General features: G+C 45.2%; 1 protein-coding gene across 3 annotated transcripts in view; it reads right to left on the bottom strand.

Annotated features, from left to right (window-relative positions):
• KIF25 (kinesin family member 25) overlaps positions 1-5,172 on the bottom strand; it is a 70,408-nt gene extending 65,236 nt beyond the window's left edge. Inside the window, exons 1-2 of one of the 3 annotated variants that reach the window (XM_019549951.1) lie at positions 5,068-5,172; positions 2,682-2,747 (exon numbers count right to left, since the gene is read on the bottom strand). In XM_019549951.1, the coding sequence (XP_019405496.1) occupies positions 2,682-2,747; positions 5,068-5,142 (141 nt within the window). In that variant the 5' untranslated portion in view covers positions 5,143-5,172. Of the gene's footprint in view, positions 1-2,681; positions 2,748-4,528; positions 4,659-5,067 lie in introns of those variants that run through there. The other 2 variants (XM_019549953.1, XM_019549952.1) reach the window with 2 other exon arrangements.
• Between the last annotated feature and the right edge of the window lie 4,472 nt (positions 5,173-9,644).

Genomic DNA, 9,644 nt, shown 5'->3' on the forward strand with positions numbered 1-9,644 from the left:
CCCTGCAGCTCCCGGGGGAGAAGGGCCTGGCAGTAGGAGTCTATCTCCTGCTCGCAGTCCCTGATGGCACGCAGTCTCTGGACTGTGGCCTGGAGCTCCTCCAGTTGGCGCGCCAGAGACCCCAGTAGGAAGCTTTAGTTAAAGTGCCCCTGCCACCACTTTTACGTGTGGGGATTCTGATACAAAAGATGCTCCTGGCACTTTAATTAGAGCAGCTTTCAGAGTTGCTAATTAAAGTACTGCTGCCGCACGCCCCCCCGAGCACATGTATAAATGCCCTGTGATACTATTTCTGGAAAGACTTGTGTATGGACTTAACTTCATGCATATATGTAGTGCACTGAAGTTAATGGTGCTATTGCTCATGCATTTAAGCCATTGCATAAATCTTTGCAAGATTCAGGCCTATAGTACTACTCACACTTGTAAGTATTAAAGCCAAGAACATTTTAAACACTTGGTTTCTTATTGCTATGCATCTTGTTTATTTTCATTTTCCAGTTATCCTCTGGATGGACTATAAAAATAGGAAGGATCTTTTTTCCTTTCAAAAAACAAGGTGTGTATTTTATTCCAGGGCTTGAAGTACATGATAAAATATGGTACTTCAGGAGTGGATACTCTTTAACAGAAGTAAACCTACCTTGTATCGGTTAAGCTTACACTTGTACATTTAGAGGACAAACTAAACCAATCTAATCAGTTTTAAAGTCATAAAAGAAGGAATTCAAGATTTACCATGAAAATGCTGACATCAACACAGATTACATCGAGTCTTTCATACAGACATTTATATACACACACATTATATATATGCCTTGACAGAAAAGCAAATACAAAGCTAATCAAAATACTCCTTCAAATATAACAAATCATTTGGCAGTGTCCTCTGGGTGATAGTGGCATGTTGTATACTCCCCATGCTCTTTTATTTGCTCTAGCTTTGCAGTACACTTGGCAGCTAACTGAACCTCTGGAATGTATTTTTTGAGCAGTTATAGCTAGATTTGTGAATGACTGTTTGGCAGAATGTTGAGAGGCTTTAATTATCTCCCCTCCAGAGCCAAAATCATGTTTTTGTCTTTTGCCTCTTAATATCCAGCATGGACTTTCCATCTTTCCTGCCTGAGACCTAAAGGCCAGTCCAAATTTTTAAGATTTCTGCCAAATGCTAACAAATGCAAACACAGAAGAATTAATGGAAATTATATTTTTCCAGTATAACTGACAACATTTTTGTATGTAGCTGGCAAAACTCAACTCACATGTACCATCTGGCTTGCAAACAAACCTGCTTATAAAATTAAACCCAGCTTTACCCAACATAGTTAACTGAGACAGAGAGGGGGCAAATGGCTTACCTGAGGTCATACAGAGGCTTAATGACAGCTTGGATTAGGGTCTCAGTTGACAGTCTCTATCATTGCTAATCCGCAAAGATGGACCTGGTCTAGCATAGTACACAACTGTTCAAACTTCACTAAATCTCTGGCCCAGTGGTTCTCAACCTTTTGGAGCTCAAGGCAACCCTGCTTTGGCTCGAGGCACCCCTTTGCAAATGCCAGCTCTTAGTTTTCACTTGTCTTTTTTGACTACAGACAAAAAGCAGAGCAATTTTTCTGTTTCAGAGAACTCAGAAAGCCAACAGGTCAAAATACTTTTTTAACACTATGGATTCATATTTGAAATGTCTGGGTGCATCTTGTAAATCATGTTTGCACAGCACTCTTAAAAAGATCTCAAGGCAGCCAAACTTGCTGCAGCCCCTGGCTCAGAATCACTACTCTAACCTTTTGGCTTTGAAGAAACAAAATACTACTTATTATTTCAATAATGGCTTCAGAAATACTAAACACTTTTAATTAGTCAAACAATATCTGACCATATCTGAATTTAGCTAGCATCTTTCTATTCTTCTCTCACACTTTGTCTCCTTCCACTAAAAGAGTATTTTCTTAAGCTGCGATACATATATGCATATATGTCACCAAGATTCTCAAAGAAGCATCTCTCTTTAACCCAGTAATGAATGACGGTTCCTTCAACCTACTTAATACTAATTTATTTAAGAGTGATATTAAAAGAATGATCTTTCCCCTCAAAATCTGCACCTACATTCTACATACCTAGTTCAACTGAAGGAAATATCATGCATTTCAGTGCACAAGTGCTCAGATTTGGACCTGCCTGTTTCTATGGACATAAAAGTATCTAAACATCTGCAGCACCTCTGTGTAACTGGTACCTGTAATTCAATTAAATGTCCTTTGAAAATTTGGGATAACAGATTTTGAAAACATTTCAATATCGTTCTTCAGATCTGTGGGGGCCAACCGTTTTAGCAGGCACATCACAAATTAGCCCCACACTGTCCCCAAGTGTCACTCCGGTCCCCTTCTCCTGCCTGATCCGCTACTCTGCTTTCTGCTTTAGGGTCCCTGCCCAATCTATTGCTCTAATTTCTGCCCTGGGTTTCCTGCCCAGTTTGCCGCTCCACTTTCTGCTCCCTGCCCATCTGCTGCTGTGCTCCATCTCTTCATCCCAATCAGTCACATGCCAAACACAGAGATTGCCCATGCCACAGCTGGCCACCCCTACTTCAGATAATGGGTCTTGGCATCAACTTACAAACAACCTGGATGCTTTAAGAAGTGATAAAAAAAAAAAATAGCATAAGTTACCTCTGCAAGTTTCAGATGAAGAAGAGCATTTTCTGTCTCCAATACAATTATTCTTTCTTCTTTAGTCTGGAAAAAAAACCCAAATCAGCTAGATCTCCCCAATCTCAGTAACTGTGACAGAAAAGGCTAAGTGAGATGAGTTCTAGCCTGCGATTCTTATTGGGAACACTTTGAGAGGACTCAGTGTGAGCAGGTTTTGATGTAGATAATTCTTATAAATAGCTTCATAAGCAGGACATCTTTATGCCCTTCTCATCCCAGGGAGGGTAGCAGGTTGGGCCTGGCAGTAGGACCTGAAGACTGCTCCCTGATTGACTCTCCATCGCTTTTTATGTCATTTTATTTGATTAGTGTTGTCCCCAGGCTACTAGAGTTTTGTAACTATTTTGGGCCAAGTGCAACTGCCTGGGATGGAGGAGACTGAGTGAGGTTCTCAGAAAGCTGGAGGGACAGAAGGTCCCAGAAAAGACAGAGTAGAGTGAAAACAGACCTAAGGAGGACAGAGCGGAGTCCATGGAAAGACAGGGGGAATTGGAGTGGCACAATAAAGGCGGTTTGTTTTGGGGCAGGGTCTACTGTGCTATTTGGGATGCTGGCACTCTAACTCCCACTCTTTAAAGAAGAAAACACCCCCTCCTTCCCAGGAGCTGACTACAAAGAAGGAGGTCTCAAAGGTGGGGGTGTCCCTGATCACCAGGGAAGTGAGGGACTGAGAAGAGCCAGGGCCTAAAAGCCAGAGGCCCTGGATCTTCTTCACCAGAAATGCCCCTCGTGAAACCATGCCAGGGATCCTCTCAAGAGAGAGAGATCAAATAAGGCTACTTCTTGGGAAGTCCTAAGGCAGAGCTTTTCCCCAAAAGGAAGGCTGATCCTACATGACAGTAATAAAACTGAAATAAGCACATTTTTTAATCAGATCAATAATTCTGACAATCATGCATGTGTTAATCAGCAGCGTGGCTTTTACAGGCTAAGAAGCCAGTGTGATGTGACATCAAAACCCTTTTCCAATACTGGAATCTAGCTAGAACCTGTTTCCCCAAAGCACCTTGGGCAGAGCCTGATGTTCCTGACTTCCTGACATCAGTTTGCAATCCTGTATTGTTTCAGACTGACTGCAAACTGAAGCAGGTTGTTGTTAACCTAGTTCACACTGTGGAACGGTTCTCTGTGTAAATGAAAAGAGCAAAAAAGGAAGCATCACTGAAACTCTGCTGAAGCCTGGCTCATGACTTCTAGACTGGGAAACCCTGGTCTAGTTTAATACACATCTGCTGTCATTTAACTCAGTGTTTATCACAAGTATTCAATTATCTGATAACTTATACAGATATTACTGTTAAGAAACAGATACCTGATCTCAAAGAAAAAAAACCTGTTCCGAATCCACAGAAAGTTTACCAATTTTGGAAAGAGCATGGGTTGTTTTATACCAAGCCAAACTGGGTTTGAAAAAACAAGGATGATGCTCTTTTCAGACTGCAGGAGGAAGCCAAAAATAAATGCTGTCCAGTGAATGCTTCCAGTGAACTTGAAGCATGTGACTGGACTCGGTACAGATTACTTCTTACATTTGAAGTTTTGGCAAACTGGGATGCTCACTCAGTAACAGTTTGCCTCCACTGTCATGCACTGCATGACAAGGCCCTTCACCATCTGCTTAAAGGGACAGCTCAGGCTGGTATCATGATCTTGGGAGAGGATCAAGACTCCCTCCCCTGCAACTGAGCCTTAAGAACACAACCAGGAGACCAGTTAACTCAGTGCCCAGTGGGTCATCCCAGCCTGAGCCTCCAAGACCCCCGGGGTTCAGGTGGGCAGGTATGAAGCTAGGTAACCTCACTCACGCCTTCAGGGGCAGCTGTCCCTCCCTGCCGGAGGTGGCCTGCAGATGCAGCTGTGGCCCTGGCTGCATCTGGATGGCACTCCCCAGCTTCTCCTGGTGGCCAGAAGGGCTGGAAAGACTGTCGTCCTGGATGCTGCTATCCTGAAGTTCTGCCATGCTCAGGGTTGGGGCACCAGGCCTGTGCCCATCACCCAGGCCAGCAGTACCCCGGGGTCTCAGCCCAGCTGTGTGGTGGGGCAGTGGTGGCCGTAGAGTTGTTGGGGCCCTGGGCGAGAGTCATTTGGGTTGATAACTGAATACTTATGATATGAGAGTCACTTGGCCCCTGGGCCAAGTGCATCTAGCGACAAGGGGTATCTATCCCACCCTCGCCGCCCGCCCTTTGCTTCAGGGGATGACGTCACGGCTGTGACACCGCTGTGGGGAGGCACTTGGAGAGGGGGCGGGGCCAGAATTGATCTGCTCTGAGCTGGCCCCGCCCCTTCGAACTCCGCGGCCTCGCCGTGGGGGTGTGGGGGGTGAGGGGGGTGACGGACTCACGCGCAGCTTCCTCTCCAGCTGCCGGACCCGCTGGTCGGAGACGAAGTCGAGGCTGATTCCGCCGCCTGGCCGCATCCTCGCGGTCCCTCCCCCTCCTTTGAATCAACCAATGCCAAGCAGGACCAGAGCTTCTCTTCGGTTGCTATGGTCACTGCCCCTTCTCCGGCTCCGATTGGCTGGAGGGCCGGGCTCCGCAGTCCGCCGAACACATGGGAGCGCCTGCCCAGAGCGCGCGCTGCCCGCAAAGGAGCGGGGCCAGATTGGTGGGGGGGAGGTCCCCTCGCAGCTTGAGTGACAGAAGCAGCCCACCAATTCAAAGGTGTGGGATGGGGCAGGGGGCGTGACCCTCCCCCTCCCCCTCTCCTGCGCGTGCGCCCTGGAACGTGGGAGGCTGAGGAAACGTTGGCGGGTGGTTAGGGGAAAATAGGGACGGGGAGAACCCGGGGCTTGCAGGTGAACCGCTGTGAGGGAGAAGTGACAGTGGTTGAAAGAACGAGCTGTAGTTAAAGCGCCCTCTGAATCTATGTGACGTTACAGGCACTTCAATTAGAGTGGCTGTAAGAGCTGCTCTAAAACGGGCCTCCTCCACCCTGGAAGACTTGTATAGATGCCCTCAGAGCTGATAGTAAGGGGTGCCTAGAACAGGTGTAACAAAGCTGCTCTGACTCACTAATTACAGCACATCAGAGCAGATTATTAATTGAGTCTACCGGAGCATGGTAATTACTGTGCTCGGACAGGCTCCAGTGTCTTGTTCAACAAGCGTTAGTTAAAGAGCCACCACCGCCGTTTTTCAGTATGGGGATGCTGATACACATGATGTTCCAGGCACTTTAATTAGAGTGGCTCCCTCCCTGTCTTGCTGTCTTCTAGAGCAGGTGTATACATGCCCATTGTTTTTAAATATCTGTCAGATGGGGCTTGTTACTGTTTCACTGAAGAAGAGCAAGTATGTTACCTACATTCAAGAAGGCTCCAGGCCCCACACGGCTCCAGAGCCAGCGTGTCCTGGACTTGGTTTGTGGACCTGGAGCCAGCGTATAGAGCTGGAAGCAGCACACTGCCTCAGCACACAGCATGCCAGATCAGGCCCCAATGCTGGCACTCCAGATTGGGCCCTATCACATATCCCCAGTGTAGTGTGCTGGACTGGGACTGCTGTGTGGCTTCAGCACAACATGCTGGATACCAGATTGGGCTCTGCATGCTTTCCCCAACCTTGATGCATTGCCCATAGGCCCAGAGACCCCCAGGCCTCTGGTATCTACCCATACTGCAAGGTAATATTTTCTCCTCGGGGCCTTCCAAAAATAGGGTGAATGTTATATATTTGGGAGGCATGTTAGCTGAGAAAGTACAGCAACATGACAAATTGGGAGACGCGGCAGTACAGAGGAGGATCGGCTATCATACAGGATGAATCAGATGACCTCAAGAACTGGAAAAAAATGGAATGATGTTTAGTTTTACCCAATGCAAAATTATGAGCTAAAAGATCAACAGCAAGGATTCTGTTATAAGCTAGAAGTTCATCAATTGGAAATGAAGGAGGAAGAGAAAAATCTGGATGTTCTAGCCAATTGCAGGATGATGACTGAGCCATGATTGTGATGTGGGAGTAGAAAAGACAATCTCTCTTAGAATTTATTGGTCAAGGTATTTCCAGTAAAGATCAGGAAGTGTTCATCTCACTGTGCAAGGCTGGTGAGACTTCATTTGCACTAGTATGTTCAGTTCAGGTAGCACAAACTCAGACTGGAACAGGTTGGAAGGGCTAATAAGGTTAATCGGGAATGGAAAGTCCATCACAGGAGAGAAGACTAGAAGAGCTTGGCTTTTTAGTCTGGCAGACTGAAGGCCGAGTAGGGGATCTGAATGCTACAAACAGATCTGGGTGGGAGGGGGTCAGACAAAGGACAAGAGGAGAGGAGCTATTTAAACTAAAGCAGAAGGCTTGGCACTAGGACCTGGCTGCCTCCATTTCTGCACAGGCAGAACCGCCCCCCACTTTTGTTGAAGCTCCTGTGGCATCAACAGAGACCCCCACCCTAGCTCCTAAAGTGCTGGCTGCCTGGCTGCAGCGTGGTACAAGCAGAGTCTTCCCCAGCCACCAGATATCGCTACCATGACTTCACAGGCCGGATCAAGTCCATGGGCCATAAATTGCTGACTCCTGAATTGAAGGACAGTCCTGGCATAAGAATAAATAGATATTAACTACCCATAGATAAATTTAGGTTGGAAATTATAAGGTTTCTAACCGACACAGGAATGAGATTCTGGAATGGCCTTTCAATACAAATAGGAGGAGGAAACCTAGCCTAGTTTAAGATGGCATTTCATCATTTTTTAAAAGGATTATATGATATATTTGCCTATTATAGCTAAAAACTAGATCTGATGACCCATGACATGGTGTTCCTTCCAGTCAGCTGTTCCTATGTGCTTTCTAATGGTATTTAATTTTTGACCACAGCCACAAGTTGTTATTGTTTGTAAATCAGTTTGGCCTAAAAGCTCTAATACGTTACTTTTAGCCTATGTATTATTTATTAGGCAGGACTAAGATTAGAGGAAATTTGAACACCTAAAATCAAGCAATTCTTGGTTCTGAGTGGTAGAAAAATATTTGCAAAAGTTTGATACATTTAATGTCTATAACTAAAATGTAATTTGGTTTTTTTGCTCTACACTTTAAAAAGTACATACAAGCAAACACTTATTCTGGCCCTAAAGTCAGCTGGAGAGTTTTTTTGGCCAAACAATTGAGAATGAATTTAATTCCATTACAAAAGAGGCAAAATAAAGCATAGGGTAAAATAGGGGTAATATCATTAACTCTTGGATCACGGCCCAGTTAGTAAGCTGCTTAACGATGTTTTACAATAAAAGGTATGATACAAAAAATTATATCACCTGTTGTAGAGAAATTAATACTCTGAATTCAGTCTCTTGCTTAGTAGCAAACACATTGATTAACAATTTTTTGTATGAAAGTAAAGAATTACGCAGTCTGGTAGCTGGCAGAAAAAAACAGGCTGATGCACACAGTTGAAGAAACACAATAAATATCTCAAAGCCTTTGCTGAGGTTGGATTATAGGAGTAGAGGACTTCCCTATCAGTCTTTGCTTCAGCTAGTTTCCAAATGCCAAACAAAAGACGTTCAGTTAATCAAATTTGATGGTCTACAGCCTCCCCTCAGACATAAACATCAAGAATTACAAAAACAATGATCTATCTTCATTGAAAAGATTGCATGCATTTGGAAACACCTTGGTGCCGCTCCTGAGTGAAATAGCCAATGCATTGGTTCAGAAAGGAATCTTTACCTCATCCTTCAAATATGTAGAGCAAACAGTGAAGAAAAACCACTACGGATACATTAGTTCTAGTTAGCTACTGGCCAGGGTCAAACCTCTAATTTGAACAAACTCACAAAGGCCAATTTTAATCTCCCATAATTGAAGCTTTTATCCTTCTTGCTTTTTATATTTAAATCATGCTCTCCATTTTATACACTGCTCTATGTCCTTTCACAGCATTTGATTAAGTGAGCTCCAGCTTGTGAAAGCTTTTGATATGTATATGCATATTTTTTATATATATGAAATTTAGCTAATCCTTAAGGTGCAAATCTGCCCTGCCTTCTTACTCAACTGCAAACCAATAAGACTACTTACTCTCTCAGGTCTTCTCCTGTCAGTGGATAGAGGGTAGACTTCCATTTTTACTTTCCTGGATCTTTTTGTAACATTGGATTCTTTCTACTATGACACTGCTGTCTTGCCTATGAAGAGGTCTTAGGGGTCTGTGGTAATATGCCTAAATGATTTAAGCCTTTTGTGGAGAGATATCCACCAAACAGTAATGAGAAAAATGTTTCTCCATTACTAGTCCTCTTTCTTTTCAAGTCCCAGAAAGAGTAGTTTCATAGTTGGTAGGGTCAGAAGGGACCCAAGCAGATCATCAAGTCTGACCCCCTGCCATGGCAGGAAAGAGTACTGGGGTCAAACAACCCCAGCAAGATGTTTGTCTAGCTTTGTCTTAAAGACCCCCAAGGTAGGAGCCAGCACCACTTTACTTGGAAGTTGGTCCCAGATCCTAGCCACCCTGACAGTGAAGTAGCGCCTCCTGATGTCTAACCTGAATCTACCCACTGCCAGCTTGTGACCATTATTTCTAGTCACTCCTGGTAGTTCTTGGGGGAACAGGGACTCCCCCGATGCCTGCTGGTCCCCTCTGACTAGTTTGTATCAGGCCACTAGATCCCCCCTCAGCCTGCTCTTGTGGAGGCTGAACAGGTTCAGGTCCTGTAGCCTGTCCTCGTAGGGCCTGCCTTGCTGCCCCCGATCATGTGAGTGGCCTCCTTTGGACCCTCTCCATGTTGTCTACACCCCTTTTGAAGTGTGGCGCCCAGAACTGGACGCAGTACTTCAGCTGTGGCCTGACCAGTACCGCATAGAGGGGGAGTATCACCTCCTTGGACCTGCTTGAGATGCATCTGTGGATGCGTGACAAGGTGCGGTCGGCCTTCCTGACTGGATCCCCACACTGCCGGCCCATGTTCATCTTGGC

Source organism: Crocodylus porosus, unplaced genomic scaffold (assembly GCF_001723895.1).
Source record: "Crocodylus porosus isolate Cpor-Errol unplaced genomic scaffold, CroPor_comp1, whole genome shotgun sequence".
In the NCBI taxonomy this organism is placed as follows: Eukaryota; Metazoa; Chordata; order Crocodylia; family Crocodylidae; genus Crocodylus; species Crocodylus porosus.